This window comes from Macaca thibetana, chromosome 1 (assembly GCF_024542745.1).
Source record: "Macaca thibetana thibetana isolate TM-01 chromosome 1, ASM2454274v1, whole genome shotgun sequence".
Taxonomy (NCBI): domain Eukaryota; kingdom Metazoa; phylum Chordata; class Mammalia; order Primates; family Cercopithecidae; genus Macaca; species Macaca thibetana.
Genome location: NC_065578.1, coordinates 155,142,988 through 155,169,940, shown reverse-complemented (window position 1 = coordinate 155,169,940; position 26,953 = coordinate 155,142,988). Strand labels below are relative to the sequence as shown.

At 44.7% G+C, this 26,953-nt stretch overlaps 1 protein-coding gene across 1 annotated transcript; it reads left to right on the top strand.

Annotated features, from left to right (window-relative positions):
- The first annotated feature begins 876 nt into the window (after positions 1-876).
- Positions 877-7,445, top strand: LOC126949086 (uncharacterized). The gene is made up of 4 exons (XM_050781541.1): positions 877-940; positions 2,228-5,931; positions 6,614-6,733; positions 6,950-7,445. The coding sequence occupies exons 2-4, from the start codon at positions 5,347-5,349 to the stop codon at positions 6,995-6,997; spliced, it is 753 nt and encodes a 250-aa protein (XP_050637498.1). The 5' UTR covers positions 877-940; positions 2,228-5,346; the 3' UTR covers positions 6,998-7,445.
- Positions 7,446-26,953: the final 19,508 nt, after the last annotated feature.

Below are 26,953 nucleotides of genomic sequence, written 5' to 3'. Positions count from 1 at the left end.
CCATATTTTCAAGCGATGGAACCATCTCGCACACAACAATGAAGGTACTCGGCCATAGACTTGGAATGAGACCATATATGGGGATGAGATCCTTCTGGTTAGCCTAATACTGCTGTACTGGCCTGTAAATGGGGTCCTTCCGCTGAGGCCTTGCAAGGCAAGCCGGCTGTGCCATGTTTTTAGACGGGGCAGAGGAAGCTAGAATAATGGAAAAGTAACCTATTTATGCTAGGTCTAGCTATTGAAACAAGGTAGGAATGAGGCTAGTGTCCTTAACTTCCCTAAGGCATACTTTTCTGGCTACCTTCTGCCCTGTGTCTGGTACCCATATCCTTGATGATTGTTCTCTCTGATCCATTCTAGATATATATATATAAATATAAATTGCTGGGCTGGCTCTACCTCAAAGCTTCTGATCCAGTAGGCCTAGGAGGGGGCAGCTAAGATGCATTTCTTACTAGTTCCCAGGTGATGCTTCTGATGCTAGTGTGGGCACCACACTTTGAGAATCACAGCTCTAGGGCTAGGGGTGCTAATCTTCATTCCGAATGGAAGGGAGGCTGCTAAGGAGTCCACTTAAGTAATTTTTCCTGCGATAAAGACTTGCTTCCTTGTCACTTGCTGTCAACACCCCTCCACACAGCAGCGACTGCCTGGCTTAATTCTTAAACTAGAGGTCTCTCAATAGATAGGGTGGACACTTCCTCGCCTCCTGGCAGGAGAGAGAAAGAAGGGACTTCAATCTTTGGTTGGCAGAGCCTGACTAGGCAGCCGGGCACAGAACCTAGGGCTTTCCCACCCCTTTGCTTTCTCACCTGTAAAACAAATAAAGGTACTGGTCCTGCCAGCTTCACAGGTCGCTGTACATAGAGGAACGGTTGGTTGAAAGTGCCCTGCATAACGCAAAGTTCTTTAGGACTCGCAAACAGCCTTAATCGCGGTAAGGGGGCACATCAGGGCTGTGGGAAGCCCCCCTTTAGGGCTCGGCACAGGTGATTCTGGGCTCCCTGTGCTTGCCAACCTCCTAAAGCAGGTGCCCACTTTCAGCAGGTCTGCACGCCCCACCTGGGGGCCTCTGCTGGAGGTCTGCCTGGCCCCGGGCACACGTGTGCGCGCGAGGATTTCTTTTGCAGAGAATGAAACCACCGTTACTTTCCGTCCGCGGTCTACTCCGGGGTCCCCATCCCTCGTAAGTGCTGTGGAACCCCGAGGTGATGAGCCCGGGGGAAGCCAGCATCTCATGCCCTCCAGTGCCGGCGGCCGGGAGAGCCCCGGGACTCGGAGTTTTTGCCGCCGCTGAGGACGCGGAGCGGACTGGTGGCCGCGTCGCCGAGGGAGGGCCCGGGCCGCCCTGCAGCGCGTCTTCGCGGAGCCCTGGGGGCCGCGCCGCTCCTCCAAACATGATTCAGAACCGCCCGTCAGCCTTGGCTCCAGCGCCTGGCGCGAGCGAACCGGGCTTGGCTGCCTCGGCCCCGTCTGAACCCTGTGGGCCGCGGGCCAGGGCGGGCCGGGATCTGCCGCGCCAGGACCTTGCAGACCCGGCCGCGGCCGGGCTGAGTGCCTCCCGCCGGGGCCTCACGCCCACGGTCCACGCTTGCAACACCAGGACTGCACGGCGGGGTCCGCAGCTGGGTCTGCGCCTGGGACTCCGGGCTCCCTGTGCTCCTCGTGCCGCACCCCTTGCCTTAACACCAAGCGGATGGGTCCTGGGGCGTCACCGGCCAGGCCGGAGCCCCAGACCCACAGCTCTCCCCCTCCCCCGGCACTGCCCCCCTGCGCTGGGGCGGGAGTCGGGGATTGGGGCCGGAGAAAGGAGACGTGCCGGTCCTCAAGTCTCTTGAACCATTTCGGGTCCGGGCGCGCCCCACAGGGCTCCAGGAGCGCGAAGTTCCAGATATGTGCAGCTGTGTGGTGCCAGGCTTCCAGCGGGTTCTTGGTGGGGGCTCCCTCTCTGTGAGTCCGTGGGCAGAGATTTGCCTTGGAGGGTCGCACCTGGCTACAGAAGTATAAGACTTAGTTTCCGGGGAGCAGAGGGGCCTTGGGATAAGGAACTGAAGCTTCTGGGGGTAGTTTGGAATCTTGGTTCCACTAATTATTAGCTGTCCAACCTGGAGAAATCCACTCCCCCTGTTTTCTTGGTTATAAATAACTATAGCTACCATTTGAATGCTTATTATTTTCCATGTACTTTACATATGTTATTTTTATCTTTCCAACGATTTTGCAGGCCATATTCTGCTGATGGAGAAATGGGATCTCAGCCAGGGAAAATGACTTGCCAAGGTTACACCACTGGTAAGTGGAGACCTATGACTTGAACCTGTCTCTAACTCCAGAGACTGTAGTTTCTCTGTAAGTGAGAACACTGACGCCATACAAAGAATTTTAAAACTGTAAGATGGTGACAGATACCATTCTCTTCTGACCTGTCCTCAGGCCAGGTCCTGAAGTCCAGGTTGAAAGCATGACCTTTCTTTCTCCCTATCTCCTCAACCACGCTTCCCTAGGAGGGTCAGAGTGCAAGAGGTAGGGTCTGGGACTGGGGACCCCTGGGTCAGCCTTGCCCGCCACTCCCACCTGGACCCTTCCCATCCTCATTTCTACCCCACACTGCTCAATGTCCTTGAGAGACAAGGTGGTGTCACTGTTGTGGCATTTCTCCTCCACTACCAGTTGCACAAGAGGATTTTTCTCCTGTGCTCAGAGTGGGAAGAAGACCAAGAAGGTCTGTACAGTAACTTGAGACCCCTAGGGCCCAGTTTGGGCTCTTAGGAGGCCAGCAGTGCCTCAACTTTCTTATCTGTGTTTAGAATTCACTTTGCAGAGAAAATGGGTGGACTCTTGGGGAGAGGAGGGCCTGAGTGTCAGAGAAATTTGGGTGCCAGTCTTTTGTAAAATGGAATCTATTGATAATGCCACCACCAGTCTTGCCTGACCCCACAAGAGTTGCACTAAGAACTCAAAATGGATAATGGCCACACAGTGCTCTGGGAAGTGCGAAGTGCCTCATAAACATAAGGTGGTATTATTCGCAGAAGCCACTGCAGGCAACAGGAATACAAAGATGAATGCCATCTTGGAATCTTTCAGGCTAGCAGGGGAAATATGAATGGCTATACAAAGAGTTAAAATATAAAACAGGGCATGCAAATGCTCCACCAATATGCCCACGTGGTGCCAACTCATACTGATTTTGTAATAACAAAGAATAGACACAGGTCTATCTGGGTACCTCTACTACTATTGCAAGAACTCCTCTTCACAATAGCTCTTGCCAATCTGTCTCCCCTCTCCAATTAGCCTCCTTCTTACCACCTGTGTGATCTGTGGCAGGATTTTTTTTTCCCTTTGGGGTGTGTTTGTATTAGTTCCCTATTGCTGCTGTGATAGATAACCACACACATAGTGGCTTAAAACAACACTTTTGTTATCTTACAGTTCTGTATGTAAGAAGTCCAAAATGTGTCTCACCGGGCTAAAATCAAGGTGTCAGCAGGACTGTTCCCTGTTCCTTCTGGAGGCACTGGGGGAGACTCTGTTTCCTTGACTTCTCCAGATTTTTGAGACCACTTGCATTCCTTGGTCTGTGGCCCCTTCTCCGTCTTCAAAGCTATCAGTGACCAGCTGAGTCTTTCTCACATTGAATCACTGCCACCTCTGCTTCTGAGGACATGTCTTCTCTGCCTAACACTCTTTTCTCCCCATCTCAAGACTCTTAATATAATTGTATCTTTAAAGTTCCTTTTGCTTTGTAAGGCAGCAGTTTCACAGGTTCCAGGGATTAGGACCTGGAGGGAGGGGGAGGGAGCATTTATCAAAAAAAACAAAAACCCTAGGGCCTCAAACAAAACATTTTTTAAAAGAGAAATATAAAAGGTTCAACTCTTCTTCTTCAAAGAAGTAACACAGAAACTTTTTCTATAAATGTAACAAATTCTGAAAAAAAAACAAAAAAAAAAAAACCAAAAAAAAAAAAACACAACTTTCAGTTCCTAACTACACCCATAAAAAATCAGACTCCCTGGTGTCAGGGAAGAAGAAACAATAGGTGACACCAAATAGACTCCACATAAAAGGGTAGGGAAAGGCTCCCTAGGTTGGGAAGTTATAATATGTGCTTCACTGGGAATGTAGGTAGAGCCCTTGGAAATGATTAGTTGTTAACAATTGTCCACAGCTCTTCAGCTGCTTTACTTTATAATCCTTTGGTGCAGTAGATATCGAAAACATTTTTTTTTTAAAGAAATCAATAAACTGTATTTTTTAGAAAAATTTTAGTTCACAGCAATATTGAGCAGAAAGTAGAGTTCCCTGTCCCTACACCCTCCTCCCACTTAAACCATTTTAAAAGCATTAATAGAATTCTTGGCTCCTTATTTTCCCCCCCAAAAGAAATTCCTACATAAAAAAATAAAAATCGTGCTGCTCTGGTTCAAGTGAACTCACGGAGTCCCTCAACCTCTGTAAATCCTACTGCATGGTTTAACACTGTGGAATAACGAGAATAACTCAAGTTAGAAAGTATCCTCTGGACCACAGAAGTAGGGAGACTGTCATGTTGAAAATTATTCTCCAGGCTTCAGAAGCAAGAATTGTCATAATATTCTCCGAAGAATTGGAAAAGAGCAGGCTCTTGTTCTGAGGTAGAAGCATAGACTCTTCTAGGCCATAAATCTGCTTATTTTAGTTACAATAGTGAAAGGGCCAGTGGGCAGCACGGTGAAAAGTACATGGGCCCAGAAATTGGGGAGTCGGACGGGGCAGCTCGGATGTAGGGGACATATTAATTAAGAGCTAGTGTGGGCCTTTCGTATTCTGGGTCAGATAGGTGAGGTTCTGTATGGGCTACCCTGGAATACAGTGTTGCCTAGGGTTGTGTGAGAGGTGCAGGGAACGCCTAGAAAACTTTGCAGGGAGAATGTTTTCTAAGCCAACACCTAGAAGACAAGCAAGAGTTTGCTAGGCAGAGAGTGAAGCTGGGCGCGGTTGGGATCATGGGGCCGGATGTGCACAGCTGGGACAAGGGGAAGAGCTGCAGTGGAGAGTGGGGTATAGTGGAGAGCAATCAGGGCCAGACTACGCTGGAGGGCCTGGAGGCCTTGGGAGCGCGGACTTTCTCCAAGAGTGGGGGTGCCAGGACAGGGTCCCAAGCAGGGGCCCAACGTGGCCTGGTTTGCTCTTCACTGGCAAGCTCCATGGCCCTGAGCAATGTGCTTCTCCTGTTTTTCTTCTCATCGGTGCCTGCCTGAGCTCTCGAGTCGTTTCCTGCTCTGAGCCTGAAACTTCAAGCAGCAAGAGGACGGTCCACAGTCCCGTTACTGGGGCTCTGCAAACGCGACGTTCCCAATGGCCCTCTCCCAGGTTCCGGGCCTCCGGGTATTGGAACTTCTGTCTATAAAGGATGAAGACGACCTTGCTCACACTGCAGCGGGATGGAGAAACGTGACCCAGCGAAGAGGCTTTCGGCTGCGGGGTGCGAGAGGCGACCCGAAGGATGAAGGCAGGGCGAGCGCGGTCAGCGCCCCCGGCTGGGCGGCCTCCCCGCCGGCCGGGGAATTCGTTCCCAGCTCCAGCCGCATCTCACCCTCTATCGCGCCTCTCGGGCCTCAGAGGGAGGCTGCACGGCCCGGAGGAGGCCTGAAATCCGCCTTTTGTTCCCTCCCGGGACCGCAGAGCCACAGCACGCTCAGCGCTGCAGTCTGGGCAGCCGGAAGCGCTGGCCGGGCGCAGGGCCAGCGATCGCCCCGGGTCTGCGCAGGCGCAGGTCGAGGAAGCCGGGCGCGGTCGGATTTCTGCGGCCCGTGGCTGCCCTCTCGTGGCCGCGAGGCGCCATGGTACGGCTGCTTCCGCGCAGCGGAGGGGCGCTGGCCGGGAGGCTGCGGGTCCGGACCGGCCAGCCGGGGAGGCCAGCCAAGCGCTGTGTTTTTCCAGGTCCGCGCGGGCCAGGGGAACCCTGCGTGTTTACTTGGTGGGAGTGGTTTACTGGGAAAGTAGACGGAAGGTACCCTGCAAATCGGCATGCACTGTATTGTTTGGGAGTCAACAGCCTGGAAAGCAAATATCAGGTGAGGGCAGTGCTGGGAACCACCGCCTGCCCCCTCCCCTGGCCTTGGCCCTGACTTTGAACGCGGCACCGCGAGCCAAACAGCTCCGCGGCTCAGGGGAGAGGGAGGAGGAGGAGGCAGGCAGCGGGGGAGGTGTCAAGACTCAGGAATAGGAGCCAGCTAGGCCCAACCTACGCCTGCCACCCCAGGGGCTGCAAACAGGGAATACACCCCTTCTTCCCACCTCAGGAAGACATCGTACACCCCGACAAGTCACCATTCCAGAGAGGCTAACTTTCTGCAAGGGTGGGGGCGTGAAAGTGGAGGGGTTGCTCGGGGCCCACCCAGGCATAACTATCTGAAGGGCACACCCCACAACGGAAGGGTTAGGTGAGAGGGGTGAACCCACACTCTGGCACGAGAATCATGTGTCCTGTTCCACGCAGGGAGCCGCACTACACAGACTTCTCTTTAAATTCATCTTCACTAGCTGGGTGTGCCTGAGGCTTCTCCTATCTCCTGATTCTGAGTTAACTTTTTGCGTCCCACCCTGTTCTTGTCTCAAGCAGTCGCTTTGGAATGTGTTTCCTCTTGTCCGGGGTTTGAAGATTCGTCATGAAAAACACCACTGTGCCCTTGCTGAAGTGCTTGCCGGCTGCTCGATCATTCCACTTCTATGTCCCAAGAAGGTCTGGGAGATGGCTTCTTCAGGGCTTCCCTCTTTTCCATGCGCTCTCAGCTCCAGACTCCGTCTCATCCATGGATATTATCCTGTGCCCCGCGGGGAGGAGGGCGGGGGAGGGTTTCTGTGCCTGGATTATTGGTGGGAGGAGAGCAAGTGCAGAAATGAAGCTATGACTCTCGCAGAAGTCATGCATTCCGTTCAAAGATATTCCTTTCCATAGCCTCCACACATTCCCTCTGGCTGCAGGCCCCTGGATTTTTCCGTGTGACCCGGTCACATTGCATCTGTATAGATTATCAAAGCACCTCATGACTGTGGAAGAAGAAGTTGGGGACAGAACATGGATCTGGAAGGCTCACAGCATGGACTTGGTAGGGTGACACAACGTCCCATGTTCTTCAAGAAATGTCTAGACTAGGTGATTGATTCTATCAGAGATCTGGCACGATGCTCTTGCCACACAGAGGGGCAAATTGAGATCCAGAGAGAAATGACTGGCCCAGGTCACTCAGCCAGCTGGTGACTGAGCTGGAATTCATTCCCAGGTCTCCTGACACCCAGTTCATTCATTTTTTGCACATGTTTCCTGAGGACTTACTGTATGCTAGGCACTGTTGTAGGTGCTAGGAATATATAAAGTGCCTATATGGAGCCTGTGTCTTGTAATGTGTATGTGGGGAGATTGTGGATAAACAAATAAACAGATTTATCCAGAATGCCACATGGTTAAAAGTTTTTATGATACTCAGTGCCTCTTTTCCTCTTGTTTTTGAAGGGAATGGGTTCGAGGCTTGAGAAGAGATGTTCACTCACACATTGGGTCATTAAATAAACATCAGAGGATGCCCCACTATGTGCCGGATGCTGTGCAGGGCACACAGACATAAAGGCAGGGTCTGTCTTCAAAAGCTGCCACCAGCTGGGCAGATAAGGTATGCCTCTTAGTATCTTTACATGGATTTCTGTAATTTTTATGCTAATTGTTTTTCTCTCCAGATCTCTCCCAAAAAGGATGCTTGTAGAAAACGATGATTCTGAAATGGTACAAATTCCTTTCCCAAAAGGCATCTCAAAGCCAGCCGCTGCTACTGACTTATTGATGGCTATCATCCAGTGGCCTTGGGGAGGCGGTGGGCAGCCCAACCACTGCCTGTAATAAGGAGAGACAACTCAGCATCCGCCCTGCAGTGAATAATAGAACAAAAAGCTGCCGGCGCCTGCAGGATCAAAGCACATGAGCAATCACAGTGTCTCTGGGTTCAACAGATCAGCGAAGGACAGGCAGTCAGCAGATGTCATGGAACTTTTGGGGGGAGAAGTCTGGGTTGTGGAGGAAGCCTCAGCTGGATTTCAGTACCTTACAAGATGCCCTTCTGTGGCTCTCTCCTGCTAACCTCCTTGGACATGAAATACTCTTCCTTCTATCCTCCCTCTTCACCACTGCTGTTCCCAAAGTCTAAAAAGATAGGGGCAGGAGGTGAGGCAGGAGGGGATGGGAAAAGAATACTGCACCAGGAGGCAGGAGACACTGGATCTGTGGGTGTAGGCAATGCTGAATGACTTCCATGTCCTCAGTCTCGCCATCTGTAAAATGGGAAGGTTGATATATGGCCTCAAACTTTCTGCCCACTTTGATAAACCATATTTCACCAAAAAGAGGCAGAGGGGATCTGTTGCTTTTCAGGTTCCTGTCCAGTTACTTCTAGGTCAGACAGAATGATTGCCCCAATGATTCTGGGTCTGCAAACTCCGTCTGTGAACCCCCATTTCTTGGGGGTGTTGGGATCAGGACAGGCAAGAAGACTATATTATTCCCTTCTCCTACTTGCTCCCACTTGCCAGTGGGGAAATCAGTGGCAACCTTAGAGTAATTTTGAAGGGGCGGGGGGATAAGTTATTATTGGGATTTTTATCTGCAAAGAATATTTTCAGATATTAATGTTTGTGCCTTTAAATGTACATGCAGCTCTAGAGCAGAAGACCCTAGTGGTTGCGGTGCTGTGAGGCATTTTGCATATATTTATCTCACTCAAGAAGAACCGTGGGGTCCGTGTGAAAGTAAGTGTGTGTGTGTGTGTGTGTGTATGTGTGTGCATGCCCTGAGTCAGCCTGAGTCCTGAGCCTTTTGTCTTTGCTCCTGGCTAAGCCACTGGGAGAGGTAAGTATATAATTGGAGGAAGAAATCTGTCAGGAAATAACTTTTTTACTTGTGGAAAGTCATTGAAAACCCTTGCTTTTGTATATGAGCACAGCACCCTGTAGGCAGGTGAGGAGTCTTAGAACAGAGCGGGGAGCAAACCAGACTAGTACCAAAGAAACCTCCATGTTTGATATAAACCCAATGCACAGGTCCACACAGACAGAGCGTGGAGGTGTGCTCCGCAGGGGCACCGCACAGACCCGTGTGATGGCAAGCCCGGACACGTGTACAGCTAAACATCCTCACAGATACATTTTAGTGTAGGCGGAGACCTGATGTTATGGGTTAGACTATGTCCCCCCACAGAATATGTGTACTGGAAGTCATCTTTCAGTACATGTGACTGAGACCTTATTTGGAAATAGGGTCTTTGCAGATGTAAACTGGTTAAGATAATAAAAAATAAAAAAAAAAAAAAATTTTTTTTAAACTAAAGGTAATGGCAACAATAATAAAAAAAAAAAAAGAGTAAGTCATGCTGGGATAGGGTGGGAGAGCCCTAATTCAATGTGACTGGTGTCCTCGAAAGAAGAGGGAATTTGGACACAGGGACACAGAAGGGAGATGGCTACAGGGGAATGGAGGTAGAGATTGGAGTTATGTGGCCACAAGGGAAGGAACTCCTGGGGCTCCCAGAAGCTGGAAGAAACAAGGATCCTTTCCCTATGGGCTTTGGAGGGAGCGTGGCTCTGCAACACCTTGGCTTTGGACTTCTAACTCCGAAAGTGTAAGAGAATAAATTTCTGTGATCTCATACTCAGTTCATGGTGCTATATGGTGATAGCCCTAGAAACTAAGACACCCAGGTATGTTGGATGTATACATCAGGCCCACATTCAGGGTGCACAGGGCCTTTGGTAAACAACAACAACAACAACAACTCTCATTTCTGTGGAGAATCCATTGCCAGTGGTCTGGATGGCATGGCCACTGCTCTTCTTCAGGGACGTGCACAAGACCCCGGCCTGGCCAATCAGAATACCTCATGCCCTGGACCACAGTAATTGGGTCAGGGGTGGTCAAGATTTACATAAATGATTTACATAAAATGTTTAAATATTTTCTTAAAGTACTTAAAATAAAAAATGCTTTTAAAATTTCAGTTGCCAATTGTTTTTTGCGACTATATAGAAATACAATTGATTTTCACATATTGGTTTTGTTTCCTGTATGCTTGCTAAATTCATGCATTAGTGGTATTTTCTAGATTTCTTAGAATTTTCTGTGTACACAAATCACAACATCTGTGAATATACACAACATTACTTCTTCTTTTCCAAAACTTATGCTTTTTACTTATTGCTCTTGCCTTCTTGCACTAGGTAGAACCTCAGTTGTATATTAAATATATGTTTTAAAAAGGTAGACATTTGAGCCTTGTTTCCAATCTTGGGAATACACTATTCAGTCTTTTGCCCTTGTCTGCTTCTAAGCTGCCAAAGCCTGTGCTATTGTGGGGAAATGTCGCTCTGTGGGCCAGCCATGGTGTGAGTGTGCAGATGGGACAGCGGCAGCGGGTACATTCTCCTGAGAAGGCCAGGCCTGGTGGCAGGCACCTATAATCCCTGCTATTTGGGAGGCTGAGGCCGGAGGATGGCTTGAGTCTGGCAGTTCGAGTCCAGCCTGAGCCACACAGCGAGACACTGTCCCTTAAAACAAAAAATAAAAAACAAACCAACAACTCCCACGCCTGTCAAATTTTCCTGGGGAGGGCAAGACACAATTAAGAAAGTGAGCACTGAATTTATGTCATCCTTGTCTGTATCTCAGTAGCCACAGTTGTGGATTCCTTCAGTTCTCTCTTGGTAGAAGGTGGGGCCTGAATAAATGATGACATAAAGCCAACTGAACTTACTGAGCAGTCTCCCAGATGCTGCAAACTCAAGGAGGCTTCTGTGCTCAGATTTTTATTCTCTCTCTCTCTCTCTCTCTCTCTCTCTCTCTCTCTCTGTCTTTCTCTCTCCTCATGCAGCATTTATGCTTTTTGGCAGTTCTTTCCTCTTCATTTCCCCATCTTTCCAATTACACACTTATATACACATAAACACTCCTATACCCTCAAACCACCAGAAGCCACATCAGAGACCTGAGAGCCTTGGACCAGGAACTGATGGAGACAAAGACGACCTAGGAATGATTGCTTGCCCTACCCTCAGGAGTTTACAATTACTGATAGAGACAGAAGCCTTTACAGGGGGTGAGGGGCGGGGGATAGGAGAAACTTTACAAACACACCTGTCAGCACACACAAGGACAATAATAGGAAAGGGGGTTTTCATACAAGGGAAGCATCTGGAAACTGAGAGGGTCCTACAAAGCTGTATAATCCAGCGTCTGTTGAGATGCAGGAGACCACCCTAGCTCCCAGTCCTTCCTTGATAAACACCTTGAATTTACAAGATGAAGTTTGAGGATGGGGAGGAGATGCCAATTATAGCCTATATTAATGAGGCTATAAAGTAAATACTTTTAGCCTCATATTACCAAGCATGAAGGGAATATTTTGACTAATCTAAGTGGAAAGTCCAGAGCGTAGGTGTGGCTTTGGGCATGGCTGGGTAGTAGCATAAGACTCACATCCTACCAGTTAGCAACCAACCCCAGGAAGAATAAAGGTCCTTCCCCACCAGCTTTGGCAGAAAAGTCCTCTAGGAAGATCTGATTATCTGGGTTTGGGTCACATGACCACCCCAACCCAATCACTGTGACCAAGGGCATGAGATATTCTGATTGGTCAGGCAAGGGTCTTGTGCGCATCCCTGAAAAGGGGCAGCGGCCATGCCATCCAGACCACTGGCAATGGATTCCCCACAGAAATCTTTTACTAGAAGAAGTGGGGAGATCAGCTCTGGACAGGCAGCATAATTGCAGCCTATGACATCCTCTAAGCCTTAACTCCATGTATGACTGTATGGAGCAAATGACTTATCCTCATGATGCATGTTTCTTCATCTGAAAGAGGGGTCATAGTTTTGATTTATGTTATAATTACACAATGCATAGCATGAAGCCGATGGTCAAGAATGCACCCTGAGATGTTAGGGGGTATTCCATTACTGGATCCCATGGTACAGACATTTCCTTTGTAGAAAGCCACAGAGTAAGTGGCTCCATTCCCTGAGACTCAATACCCAGTGGCCAACTGGGGTAACAGATTACTGTCCTTGGAAAGGCACAGAGCTCACCAGAAAGAACACGCAAGCCGGGCGCAGTGGCTCCTGCCTGTAATCCCAGCACTTTGGGAGGGTGAGGCAGGCGGATCATGAGGTCAAGAGAACGAGACCATCCTAGCCAACATAGTGAAACCCTGTCTCTACTAAAAAATACAAAAATTAGCTGGGTATGGTGGCAGGCACCTGCGGTCCCAGTTACTTGGGAGGTTAAGGAAGGAGAATCACTTGAACCCGGGAAGTGGAGGTTGCAGGGAGCTGAGATCATGCCCCTGCATTCCAGCCTAGTAACAGAGTGAGACTTGGTCTCACACAAAAAAAAAAAAAAAAGGCAGGCAGTAGGGATTCTTAACCCCTCTCCTTCTTTCTCCATGCATGGGATGCCATGATCACATGCTTGTAGCTCACAGCATGGTCCTTGAGGACACAAAGACAGGTGTCAGGTAGGTGAGTCTTGGGACATGCACTATGTGGCCTTCTTTTCCCCAGCTACCCCCGTCCCAACTCAATCACAAATAAGATTACAGAAAGCCACAGAAGGCAGCATTCAGAAATGTAAAAGATAAACATGCATGGGGTAATTGAATAGCATTCTGCTGAAAAATGAGCTCTCAGAGCCCATAATCGAGGCTATGCTTTAGTGGAGGGGCCTTCCCCGTCTCCCTTTGCAAACCCAGGACGCCAGCAGCTTTAACCCTTTGGGAGGGCTGCACTAGGGAAGGGCAGGCTTTGGCTTTGTGAGGATTATTTGAGGAGTCATGGGAAAAGTCCGATGATGGAATGAGGCATCGATGTTAGAGGGAGCCCCTTGTTTAAGCTGAGGACGGAGAAGAGGGATGGGTCCTGTGATTGCCAAGGGCCCATCAGCTCTGAGATTCTGATTCTACCATTATGATTTTTCAGATTCACCCATCAGAGATCTGCTGAGAGTGTACTGTCTATCTCGTCAGCACTAGGCTCTGCACTGTGGAATAAACATACAAATAATGAGAATACAGCAAATAGTTTATCTAGCATTCAGTGTGTGCCAAGCACTATTTCAAGTGCTTTACATATAAGAACTAATTTGATCCTCACAGCAGCCACAGGAGGTAAGTTCTATTATTGTCCTAATTCGACCATCAAAGAAACCAAGGCAGAGTTTAAGTAACACCGAAGTTCATATGCTAGTAAGGAGAGGAGCAGGATTTAGACTCAGGGACAGGAGAAAGAATATGATATGCATATTTAAGTCTAAAAATATGATAACACAATCCCTGCTCACTTGAATTCACCATCTCGAGGGGAGCAAGGTGTCTTAAGGTTTGAAAACAAAAGGACATTATATGAGACCCAGAGTGGAAGGGCTGTCAGGGCCCTTTTTGTCAATCCCCTGCCTCTAAGGCCCAGCCTTTCTCAGTACCCTTGGTAATAGCTGAGGACGGATGTTGCCCTTGGAACCATTACTCACGAACATGCTGCACACCCTTACTCCCCCAAACCCACCTACCTCTTCCCTTTTCTCCCTTTCTCTGGTTATTGTAATTATTTGGGAATTTGCAGAATAATCCGTCACGAAGTCCTCCTGAACAAATTGAATGTCAGGTTTATAAAACAACCTAATAAAGCAGATGGCATTACCCGCTGGTAAATCTCTTCCCTGTTTCCCGCCCCACCCCCTCCCCACTTCAGTGTCTCAGAAAGCTGACAGATTATCCATTTACAGCCAGATTAATCCTGAACAGTATAAACATGGGGAGAAAATTACACTTTCTTGTCTCCATAATTGATAAGAAGGATGCATTAATCTATAAAGCCCGGAGGAAAGGCCCATCTGTCTGCCCAGACAATCGTGGGGATGTCTGGGAAAGGAGACCCTTCCATCTCCCTGTCTGTCTGCCTTTTCGTCAGAAACCTCTTTTTCAGAAGCTGCCCTCCCCTTCCCTGGCCCCAGAAACTGGGCACCTGTAACCTTCGACAGCCCCTTGGTCCCGCGCGGGAGCTAGCAAGGTTCAAGGACCCACATCTCAGGATTCCAGGCCAGGGACAGGCCTCTCTCCAGCTTTCGTCTTCTTTCCAGAAGTTATGTCCATTGCAGTGACGTCCACAAGCCCAGCTCTGCAGTGTTCCTAAGCTTGCCTTTGGTTTCCTCGGACCAGCCCTTGAGGAGATTCCAAGCCAAATTTGTTCAGTAAGATTCTCATTCAATTCCCTCCCTGATCTCTCCTGTTGCTTTATAACTTTTTGCAAATTTACGCAGTTCCCTCCCTGTTCCGCCCCCCACCCCACCCCACCCCCCCCACCCCCCACCCCCCACCCCGGTGTCTTCCAGCACCTTTCCTGTTAGAGGCAGCTGTGAGGCGTTAATTATCTCCTTGAGGCCTGTCAGAGCTGTCAGGGAATGTCCCAAGGGCCGATTCCTGCCTGTGGAGGGATGCAGTGGAGCCAGGGTTTCTGGTAGACTCTGCTCCAGAATTGACCATCCCCTCCCAGCTCAGAGGTGATACTGACAGGGACACATGAACACTGCTCCACTCCCTCTCTGTTTGGAGGATTTCCTAAGGCTCCTCCAGTCACTGTGCTTGGGATGACTTGAGGAGGAGATGAAGGGAGCATGGCGGGTGGGTGGATTTATTTAGAGTGGGAGAGAGAGCCAGGGGAAGTCCTGGAAGATCCCCACCCGGCCAGAAGAACCTTGTTCTCCAGAAGGATCTCAATGAGATAAATAGAAAATAAAAATGAACGTGGGGGAGGAAGACAGGCAGAGGAGACCGCCGGAAAATGCCGAGGGGTCAGAAAAAAGGGATGTTGAGAGATGGAATAAAAGAAATACAGAAGTCCATGGCAAGAGCTCGCAGTTCCTGCCTCCAGCATGGATGGGAATGCTTTGGGGTCTGGGGATCTCTGCTCCCTTAGTCTCTACTGCCTTGTTTCCTCCGGAGGAGAGAGGGGGTGCTGCCTCCAAAGTGAGGCACATTCCTGACGCACTCGCTATTTTGTGTGGAGGTGCACTGAGTGCCCAGGGTCTGAGTAAATAGCAGGAATCTCACAGGTGGGTTGTGTTTTACCAAACACTTCACACCCACCCCCCAGACTGCAGACTACCTTTGGTTAGGCTTTTCCAGAGAGGTGGACTGTGGGAGGAAATGCTGTGGACTGAAGTGTGGGCTCCCAGGGCCACTTGTTTCTGCTGGGAATTGGTAGACACAGGAGGACTTCCAACAAATGTTCCAATCTTTGTCTTGCAACTCCCAGCTCTTTGTACCAATGGTACATGCTACTCCTGGCTGAAGTTTGAGGATGACGCTAACCAGGTTTTCCAGACTGGACTGTAGCTCTTGGAGCACTGTTGGTGCTTGGACTGTTATTTGGGTTCCAGAGTTGAATAAATTTGGAAGTTGCTGAGTTAACAAAATTAAACAGCGCTTCTTCTCCTGACTTACTTTTTGGTATTCTTTGCTTTCCATCTCTTCTCTACTTTGGCTAATTTTTCTCCGCTTTTTTCTGTTTTTCCTTTTTTTTTCCTCTTGTTCTCTACATTCTACAGCATTGATTGTGGGTTTTATACAATCTCAATGAAATTGTAAATACTAACTCATTTTGGTTTCATGCTTTTCTTTTTTAAATAAATGATTAAGTTCTACATATGTATATATTTTAAATTGACAATTATAATTTTAAAGGAGAAAAAAGATTAGTGACTCTGATTCTAGGGTCCTATAAACTTGGATGTAATATCATTCCATTTTCATTTACTAATTTTAATAAAAATTATTACAACATGAATTGTAAAGTAATGATATGTAAATTATCTAGAGAAACCAACAAAGCACTCAATTTTAGCCCCTTAAATGTAGTAATTAATTCTGGATGATCATTTAAGGTTTGGAGGGTTAATTTTAATAGGTGTACGGTTGGGTAATAAAATGAAACTTTTTCCTATTATTTGAGAGTCTCAAACTGCTTCAATCAATTAACTTGTTCTGTCTAAAGAGGCAGCTTTTGTGCTCTTTTAACAGTGAAAGCTGAGTTTCTTGGTTCTATCACTTCATTTTCATAGAGCCACAACCAGCATTAGCCTCCCACATGCTGTCCAAAGAGGAGGTTGTTGGTTTTTTGTTTCTTTAAATTTGAAAAGCCTTGTGTTAGACATCCTCAAAAGATACAAGGAAAGTGAGAATACTATTTTTGTCCTTAAAAAGACAAGGCAGAGTTAGAAAATGTGCCTGTCCAGAAGATGTCATTAAGAACGTTACAAAACAAAACCAGCTGTTAAAAAAAAAAAGTGACGTGACATGAGAAAGAAGTGGAGAATGGGGAACTGGGTTTTGTATTTGTCATATCTCATAGTTTTTCTCACATTGTCCCCTGTGCCTAGATGGCCTGTCCCATACTCTATGTCTCATACATTCCTGGCATCCCTTCCCCTTCCCCTCCTTGGTAGCGGTGACTGCTCCTCCTTTGGGCAGTCACTGTATCTGCTCCATGCTTCTATTAACATCTTCTTGCATTTTAATATTATTCCATGTTTGTAGATTTAAGATTCAAGTTCAGTAAACCACAAGCAGGATAAACTCAAGGAAAACTTCATGTAATCTCATAGTCAAAATGGTGAAAATCAAAGCAAAGAAAGACTCCTTAAAGCTGCTAGAGGAAAAGCTACACATTACATATAGGGGAACACAAGTTCTGAGGGCTACAGGTTTCTTCTTGTCCCATAAAGGTCAGAAGATGGGATCAACATCTCTAAAGTACTAAACGAAGGAACTGTCAACTCAGGATTCTACATCCAGCAGAAATATCCTGCAGGTGTGAAGTCAAAATAGAGCTACTCTCAGATGCAGGAAAAGTGAGATAATTTGTTACCAGAATACATTTTCTGTAATAAATGATAAAGGAAATTCATCAGAGGCTAAAAGATAATGATAACAAAAGAAAGCTGGATTTTAGGGAATGAAGGAAGAGCAACAGAAGTGGTAAATATCTCAGTAAATATAAGAGACTTCTACAAAAAGTTTTAAAAAACGCCTATGACCATTGGAAGCAAAATTTATAACATTAGCTGGTAGAGTATTTAATGTGTGAGGATCTAGTCAAATGACAATTATAACATATAGGTCATTTGAAGGGAATATTAAAGGACCTTTATGTGGTTGCAAAGCTTCTATATTTTACTTGAATGTGAAAAAAAAATATATATATATATAGTAATCTCTAAAGCAACCACTAAAAAAAAATACAAACAGATTTAGCCACAATGCTAATGATAAATTTAAACAGAGTACTAAAAATTATTTAAGTAATCCAAAAGAAGGCTGAAAAAGGGGCATAGAGGAAAGAAAATAGAGGGAGGCTGGGTGCAGTGGTTCATGCCTATAATCCCAGGACTTTGGTAGGCCAACGCAGGAGGATCGCTTGAGCCCAGGAGTTTGAGACCAGCCTGGTCAACATAGCGAGACTCCATCTCTAGAAAAAATTAAGAAAAAAAAATTAGCCAGGCATGATGACATGCGCTTGTAGTCCCAGCTACTCAGGAGGCTGAGGGGGGATGATCACTTGAGCCCAGGAGTTCGAGGCTATAGTGAGCTATGATGGTGACACTGCACTTCAGTCCAGGTGATGGAGCAAGACACTGTCTCAAAAAAAGAAAAACTATTAAAAAGAAGAGACAAATGGAAATCAAAGAGTAAAGCGGTAGAACTAAATCCAACAATATGAATAAGTGCATTAAATGCTGATGATCTAAACCCTTCAGTTAAAAGGCCGGGATTGACAGAGTGAATCAAAAGGCAAGTCGTTATTATATGCTGCCGTCAAATGACACACTTCAAATGCAAAGGCACAGATAGGTTTAAAGTAAATATATACCATGCAAATAATAAGCATAAAAAGCCTAGAATGGCTATTTTAAATCAGCTAAAATAGATTTCAAGACAAAGAGTATCACTAGAGATTAAGAGGGACATTTCATAATGATAAAAGAGACAGTTCATCCAGAAGACATAGCTATTATAAATGTATATGAATCTAGTAACAGAGCCATTCCAATCCTGGAAATAAAAACAATAAAAAGGAATGAACTTTGATACATAACCTAGGTGAATCTGAAATCATTGTATTTAGTAAAGAAAAGCCAGGCAAAAAATAACACATACCATATAATTTCATTTATATAAAATTCTGGAAAATACACACTAATTTATAGTGACAGAAAGTAGATTAGTGGTTGCTTAGAAATGGAGGTGGAGGCAGGCATGGATGTTGAAGAACACAAATACGTTTTTGGAAGTGATGGAAGTGTTTGTTGTCTTTATCATGGCAATTTTTTTGAATGTACGATTGTCAAAACTCAACAAATACTATATTTTAAATATGGAGTTTAGTGTACTTCAGTTATAACTCAGTAAGATTGGAAAAAAATAAATGCCTAAAAAAAGTAACAAGTACTTACTATTACTTCTAACTTCAATCTAATACTGCAGGAGTTTTCCTCTTCTTTTTCTTTTCCTTATTTGTATCTCATTCTTCCACAGTGATTCTCTCCAAAAGGTTCTTAGCCTCCCTGGTTCTCAACAACATCAGCATATACAGTCATTTGCCAAAATAGTTTGGGAACCGTTATTGTATATCATTACCAAAACAAAACAAAGTTCAAACTTTCTTTGCAGTTCTTATTTTATTTAGAACATGTTCCCCTGAGAATGTACAGTTCAAATACTATGTTCAAGAGTTACTTGGATTGATGTTTCCCTTCCGTATAGACACCTTGTCAACTACCAAAGGTATATAGATTAAATTCATTTGTTCCTGTTTACACAATTTTCCTCATCAAACATGAGGAAAACATTTGATGATTTAATTTTATTTTCATGTGTAGTAAAATATTTGGTGGGTCAAAAAGTAAAACTAAACAAAAGGTACATTTAGAGAACTGTTCCTCTTTCTTAGCATTTTCTTCTTGTTTCAACTCACTCCCTGCCAGAAACCAATTTCCCTGGCTTCTGATTTATCCTTCCTACGTTTCTTTTGCAAAAATGGGCATATATTCTTATTTTACTTTCTTTCATACAAAACTATAACATACTATCTATGATTTTTACTTTAAAATATCCTGGCAATCACTTCACGTCTATTTACAGAGCTATTTCTCATTTTTATAGCTGTGTATTGTGCCTTTGAATGGATATGCAATGACTTATTCTACCAATCTATCATTCATATATGCATAACAGATTGTTGCCAATATTTTGTCCTTATAAATAATACTACAAGTTGAGAATCTTAATTAAAACATCAGAAATTCAAAATGCTCCAAAATCCAAAATTTTTGAGTGCCGACCTGATGCCATGAGTGGAAAATCTCACGCCAGACTTTGTTTCATGGGTCATAGTCAAAACCTTGTTTCATGCACAAAGTTATTAAAAATATTGTATAAAGTTACCTTCAGGCTACATGTATAGCATCTATATAAAACATAAATGAATATTATATTTAGCCTTGGGTCTGACGCCCAAGATAGTTCATTATTTATATGCAAATATTACAAAATCCAAAAAATATCTGAAATTGGAAACACTTCTGTTCCCAAGCATTTCAGCTAAGGAATACTCAACGTGTACCATAAATGATGTTGTACATATTTTGTTTCATATTTTAGGATATGGTTCTTCAAAGTAAATTAATATATTATCATTTATTGGATGAAAGGTTAAATCCATACATAGTTGTGTTAGATACTGCCAAATATTAGATATTGTATTAAATATTGCCAAATCCCTTCTGTAGAGTTCTACCATTTTGCATTCCCACCAGCATTGAAATTGAGTGCCAATTTTTCCATATCCTGTCAACAGAATGTTTTGTGAAGCTTTTGAACTTTTGCCAAACTTGCAGTTGCAAGATGGTATCTATGTGATTTTAATTAGCATTTCTCTTATTCTGATGGTCTTTTTACATATTTATAGATGATTTGTATGTCTTTTTTTGTTCCCTTGATTTTTATGAGTTGTTTGTGTAATAGGGATGTTAATCCTTTATCTGTGACATGCATTGCTAATTGCTAATATTTTCCCAGTATATAATGTGCCTTTTGACTGTGTTTATGGTGATTTCAGCCATGTGAAAGTTTTCTTTAATGTAGTTGTATTAATGAATATTGTCTTTTATTAACTCTGAATTGTGAGTCACAATGAGACTTTTTAATCAACCAGATTATAAGATAACTCACCTGTGTCCTAGTCTGTGTTACTATACAGGAATACCAAGGCTGGGTAATTTATAAAGAATAGAGGTTTATTTCGCTCAGGATTCTGCAGGCTTTTTAGGAGAAGCATGGTGCCAGCATCTACTTCTGGTGAGAGCTTCAAGCTGTGTCCACTCACAGCAGAAGGCAGAGGCGAGCCAGCCTGTGCAGAAATCACATGATGAGAGTGGAGGCAAGAGAGAAAAGCAAGGGAGGAGGAAGGGGCCAGGCTCTTGTTAACAACCAGGTATCTCAGGAACTAATAGAGTGATAACTCATCATTACGATGAGGAGGCATCAAGCCGTTTATGAGAGATCTGCCTCCATGACTCAAAACACCTTCCAGTAAGCTCCCGCTCCAACATCAAGGATCAGATTTTAATATGAGATTTGGAGGGGTCAACTATCCAAACCATAGCACCTTGTTTTCCCTTAATCTTTCGTGGTTTCTTGTATGCATCACATATTTGATCTATTTGCAGTTTATTCTTGGATAGGGTGTGAGGTATTGTTCCAATTTTATCCTTTTCCAAATAGTTATCCAATTGCCTTAGCATTATTTATTTTAAAGTTCATCTTTTCTCCAGTGATTTGATATGATACCTTTTTCATATAATACGTTTCTTATGGACTTACTCTATTTCTTTATCTCCTGCTTTATTAGTCTGCCTATTAGTGCAGCAGTACCACACTGTTTTAATTTTGGACAGAGCTGCTGTGTTTTAATTGATGCACTAAGTCCCTGTATGGGTATTGAAATTCTATTAATTGAGGAGTTATTTCTGCTATGTTATTTTATATTTTATTTTTATTCTACATTTATTTTATTTTTTATTTGTTTTCTTTATGGTTTCTATTGGATAGATCAAATTTTCTTATGCTTATTTAAAAGTTTTATCTTTTACTTTTTATTATGGTGGCTGCCTTTAATCCAAAACCTACAATTATATTTATTTGTCTTGATAATGTCTACAATTTTAGTTTTGAGAGGTTATAGATATGCCTTTTTCTGTTTCTTTTTTTTTCTTTTTGTCATTTGGATATGCTTTTCTCTTATATTTTGTTTGATCCTTGCTTTTTTTTTTAACACAATAAGTTTTACCAAGTAATTTGACCATTCTTCCATCATATTTCTCTCTCAGCACTTTCCTGAATTTATGTCTCTTTTTATCGGGTACTCTTCCAAGAGTGTTTTCAGATTGGGATTTTGTGTGGCAAACTTTCTGAAGCCTCATATTCCTGGAAATATCTTCATGGCATTCTTGCATGTAAGTGACAGTTTGGCTGGATATGAAATTCCAGGTTCAACGTTCTTTTTCCTTTAATACTTGGAACATATTTTTCTCCATGTTTTCCTATGCCCAATGTACTCTTCAGAAATCTGATAAATTATGACTCTTTACTTTTCTTTAGGTGACTGTTTTATCTTTCTGACAACTTTTAGAATTTTCTTCTGATTTTTTTTTTTTTTTTTTTTTTTTGAGACAGAGTCTTGCTCTCTTGCCCAGGCTGGAGTGCAATGGCTCGATCTCGGCTCACTGCAACCTCTGCCTCCCAGGTTCAAGTGATTCTCATGCCTCCACCTCCCAAGCAGCTGGGATTACAGGCATGTGCCACCACACTCAGCTAATTTTTGTACTTTTAGTAGAGATGGGGTTTCACTATATTGGTCAGGCTGGTCTCGACCTCCTGTCCTCAAGTGATCCCTCTGCCTCGGCCTCCCAAACTTCTGGTATTACAGGAGTGAGCCACCGCTCCTGGTCTTTTTCTGTATGCTTAATATTCTTAGTTTCACTGAAGTATTCTAGGTGTGGGTTTTTCTTTGTTCTTCTTGGCACTGTGTAAGTCCTTTCAGTCTGAGGTCTTTTGTCTTTTATTCTTATTTCTTCAAATGTTTCCTCCCCTCCATGTTTTTCCTCATCTCCTGGGAATCTCATTGTTTGGATATTAGCACCTCAGTTTACTTACAACCATATTATAAGTAAATGTAAGCCACAACATTCTTAGACTTTCTTTCATATTTTCTATCTTTTCATCTGCTGCTGCTGCCCTGCGGGAGAACATCTCAACATGATCTTTCAGCTTAGAAATTCTGCTTTCAGGCATGTCCATCCAGTTATTTATCCCTTCTGTTTGTTTCAAATCGTTCATATACAATATTTCTATTTGTTTCCTTTTTATAATTTATTCTACCTGTTCCATATTTTAGTATCATCTCTTTTGTTGAGAATATTTATTACGCTTATTTAAAATCTTGGTGCATCTGTCTCAATTATCCCGGTTCAAGGGATGAGTATTGTTCAGTTTGTTGCCTTTCTTTTGAAGTGGTTTCATTCCTTGAGGTCAAATTAATTTGGCCCATAAACTTATGTTCCCTTGGGGCTATCAGTTATTCTGGGCAGTAATGTGTAGTGAAGGAGCGTCTGAAATCTTAGTCTATTACTTCCTGCTGAATTTAAATAAGAGGGGAGGGAATGAGCTCCAAGCCAGAGAGCCCCTGGTTCCACAGAAACCCTCTTGATATGTTCCAACAACCTGCTATCCCCCTTCCCAATTTAGGATCCTTTTTAGATGCTACTTTCTTACTATGCAACCCCTCTTTCCAGTATTTTCCTTTCAAAGAAGCAGACTTGGGAGGTGGCCATCCCTTTAGTAGATCCAGCAGCCTTCAGGGTTAAAGGGGCAGCAGGGGATGTAGGATGGATGAATGAATACCCAAGGGCAGACAGAAGTCCATTTCTTGTCCCATTAGCTCTTATCCTTATAGGGTTTTTGGTTTTCTCTGATTATACTCTTGGAATCTCTGAGGACTTGGTTTTGATGCTGCTTGTTCTAGATAGGTAATGGTCACCTTGCGCTTGTGTGTGTGTGTGAGTGTGTGTGTAGAGGGGGTACAAAACCACAACTTTAGAGCAACTTATATCCCACTGGGGCTTCTGCCTTTTCTATTCCCATTCATCCACCCACCCATCCCCTCCACACACACTGAATCTCCGTCTTCAGAAGCCTTTGATCTTCCTGGAATTTCTCACTCTTTTATCTTTGGATTGTCAGATCCATGGTACATTTTCTCTGCTGTGTTTTCCCCAAGATTAATTTTGGAGGGGGTGGGGGGCAGTAGCCTATGCTCATTGGCCATCTTGTCAGAAAACAATGACTCATTCTTTTGGGGGGGTAAATGCTCAGTCTTTGAAATGTCTTCTCCCTCTCCCTGGTCCTCTTCATTGTGGTAGTAAGTTTACGAGACCTTGTGCAGCTGTAGAGAGAAGGATATCTTGAATTTACATCATGTCAAATTGCCCAGCTTTCTCCTGCAGAATGGCCGATCTGGGCTTGTGCTCGGCCCCATGACCCCGGGAGGTTTGGTTGTTTGGGGGATTATGCTGGCACCACTGTCAGAGTTTATGGTCTGGTCTGTGACTCTAGATGGGAAGCAGCTAGAACCCTTTCATCAGGCATCAAGCTTCAGCTGGTCCATGGCCCACCAGGCACCAGGGCATGGGTGATCCTATACCACCCCTGCAGGCCATCAATAGATGTAGCAGGGAAACAAGAGCACAGCCTCATGCTCGCTTATGTAGCCAGCACCTTCCCAATCGCTGTTTGTATGCTCTGTGCCAGGTTGGATGTGCCTGTGTGATGGACTTCTGTTAAGCTGAAGCTTCCAGCCTCCCCAACCTACACTTGACAGTGTAGTGCCATCCTTCTAATATTCTTAATTGCCCCACATCTATATAGATGCTTCCACAGTGTTTCCCTTAACTAAAACCTGTAGAGTTCTGTATAAACTTCTGTTACGACCTCTCTCCCTTTGCATCATCAGTATTTATGTTTCTGTCTCCCCAGCTAGAGAGTGAGCTCTCTTAGGGTGGAAACTGTATAATATTTTTCCTTGCACTTCTCAGCATCTGGCCTAGGGCTTGGCATAAAATAAGCACCAGATAAATGTGTTTTGAACCAAATTGAATAATACAAGTTAAAAAGAGATAAGTGCTTTAAAAGAAGTGTTTGGGGGAGAAAGACTTTATTTATGGTTTGGGGATATGGAATGGTTTCTTAAGAAGGTAATAGTGGAGGGTTTAGACTGATGGAAAGAGAACGTTCAGGGTGAAGGGAACACTGTAAGCAAAGACATAAAGGTGGGAAAGTGCAGGATGTTCATTTGTTCCCTTTCAGGGCAGGAATTGTTCCTTGGGCATCTTTGCAAACCCTCTGAATAGTTCCTTGAACGTAAGTGGTGCTAAGAATAAACTGCGCCGAGTGGAATAAAATCTCCATCTTCTCCTGCATCCCTCAGAAGTGGGGGTGCCCAGTGGTCATAGAAGACATTAACTCAGAAAAAAACAGGTCTTTCATTGATACAGACACATTCAAGATTATAATATTGCAGACCCTATAGCAGTCAAGGTTGCTGCAGGAAATAAATGACATACTTAGACAAGTCCATTGAGGATAATTTAAGGGACTGCTATTTACAAAGGTGTGGCTATTAAAGGAAACCAACAAGTGGGGTAAGGCACCTTGGGAAGAGCAAAGTTCCATCCCTGGGCATGCTGGGACCAAGGATGGAGGAGTTACTCTGCATGAGACCGGGACTGTTCAACCCCTAGTTGCATTGCCAAACTGTGTGTGTGTGTGTGTGTGTGCACGCATGTGTACACATGCATGCATGCAGCAGGGTGATCAGCCCTCTAATCTTCCTCTGGAGTCTCCTGGCAGACCCAACTGGAAGCCTCAAGGAGCCAGAGCATGTTGGGGAAGGGAGGAGAGGAGACTGGCAGATGCAGAATATCTAGTACGCACCCAATGTCTCATTTCAATCTCACAACAGCCCAACAAGGATGACTTTAGTATTAACAACCATGTATTATTGGTGAGGAAGATAAGCCCTAAAAGGTTGATTTGCCCAGGGTGAAAATCCTGCCACTAGGAAGATTTTGATTTTCACTCCATATAGGATCAACTGTTCTGTGTGTGTGTGCACGTGTGTGTCTGTGTGGGCAGGGGCAGGTGGTGAGGACAGTGGGACACCAGCAGACTGAAGCTCTCATGGGCCACCCCAAGATGGAATCCCTGGAGGGGGCTGGCATAGTCTGGGCCTGGCGCTATGGCTCAGAAACTTAACGCTGGGACTTGAACACAGGAGAAGCATTCGGGCTCCAGGCCCCAAAAAGGAGATAGTGGTGAGGAGCAGTGAGCTAGAGCAGGGACTCTCAAACTTTTGGTCTCAAGATCCCTTTACAGTCTTAAAAATTATGAAGGACTCCAAAGAGTTTTTGTTAACTGGGTTGAATTTCGAACACAGTATTTCCTGTATTAGACATTAAGACAACAAAATTTTAAATACTTATTTTCCATTAATTTAAAAATAAAGTCCTGGCTAATACGGTGAAACCCCGTCTCTACTAAAAAATACAAAACAAAACAAAAACAAACAAACAAAAAGAAAGAAAGAAAGAAAAGAAAATTAGCCGGATGTGGTGGCCTGTAGTCCCAGCTACTCGGGAGGCTGAGACAGGAGAATGGTGTGAACCTGGGAGGCGGAGCTTGCAGTGAGCGGAGATAGCATCACTGCACTCCAGCCTGGGCGACAGAGCGAGACTCCGTCCCTCCCAAAAAAATAAAAAAGAAAAAAATACAGGCCAAGGCAGGAGGATCACTTGAGGCCAGGAGTTAGAGACCAGCCTGGGCAACATAGTGAGAACTTGTCTCCACAAAAAATGGAAAAAACTAGCCATGGCGGAGCATGCCTGTAATCTCGGGAGGCTGAGGCAGGAGAATCGCTTGGGCCCAAGAGTTTGAGGTTGCAGTGAGCCATGATCTTGCCAGTGCACTTCAGCTTGGGTGATAGAGCAAGACCCTGTCACTAAAAAAATAGGACGTAAAATTGCTGGGCGTGGTGGATCATGCCTGTAAACCCGGCACTTTGGGAGGCTGAGGTGGGAGAATCACGTGAGCCCAGGATTTCGAGACAAACCTGGGCAACATGGTGAGACCTCATCTCTATAAAAAATACAAAAATTATCTGGGCCTGGTGGCGTGCACCTGTAGTCCCAGTTACGCAGGAGGTTGAGGTTGGAGAATTGCTTGAGCCCGGGAGGCTGAGACTGCAGTGGGTCGTGATTGCACCATTGCGCTCCAGCCTGGGTAACACAGTGAGATCCTGTCTCAAAAATAAAAGAAAATAATAAATTTATTAGATGCTAATATAAATAACATATTTTTATGAAAAGTAACATTTTCCAAAACAAAAGAACATCAGTGAGATGAGTGGCATTGTTATACATCTTTACAAATCTCTCTAATGTCTGGCAGAATTTTCCCACCACCTGCTTTTGCAATCAGTCTGTTGGGATATGTTGTTTTGGTTGAAATATGGGAAGAAAATCTGGCCTCATCCAGATATGTAGTTGCAAAAGGTAGGAGTTTTTAATAGTTGTTTCAGATAATTGTGGCTATTTGTCTTTGATTCTGCACTTAAACTCAATAAATGGTAGTTTCTTAAAGATTATTTACAATGTGGAATTTGAAACCATATCGACGAACTTTTACACTTGATTTTATGTACTGTACAAAATGCATGAAAATACACCGGTGGTTCTACAGCTTCCAATGATTCTTTTATCCATGCA

What these genes read in the sequence shown, in the direction of transcription:
- LOC126949086 (XM_050781541.1), top strand. Translation starts at nt 5,347, where the DNA reads ATGGCCCTCTCCCAGGTTCCGGGCCTCCGGGTATTGGAACTTCTGTCT. An exon ending in CAAGCGCTGTGTTTTTCCAG is followed by an intron (nt 5,932 to 6,613) that starts GTCCGCGCGGGC and finishes TGTCTCAAGCAG; the next exon opens with TCGCTTTGGAATGTGTTTCC. An exon ending in CACTTCTATGTCCCAAGAAG is followed by an intron (nt 6,734 to 6,949) that starts GTCTGGGAGATG and finishes TCCTTTCCATAG; the next exon opens with CCTCCACACATTCCCTCTGG.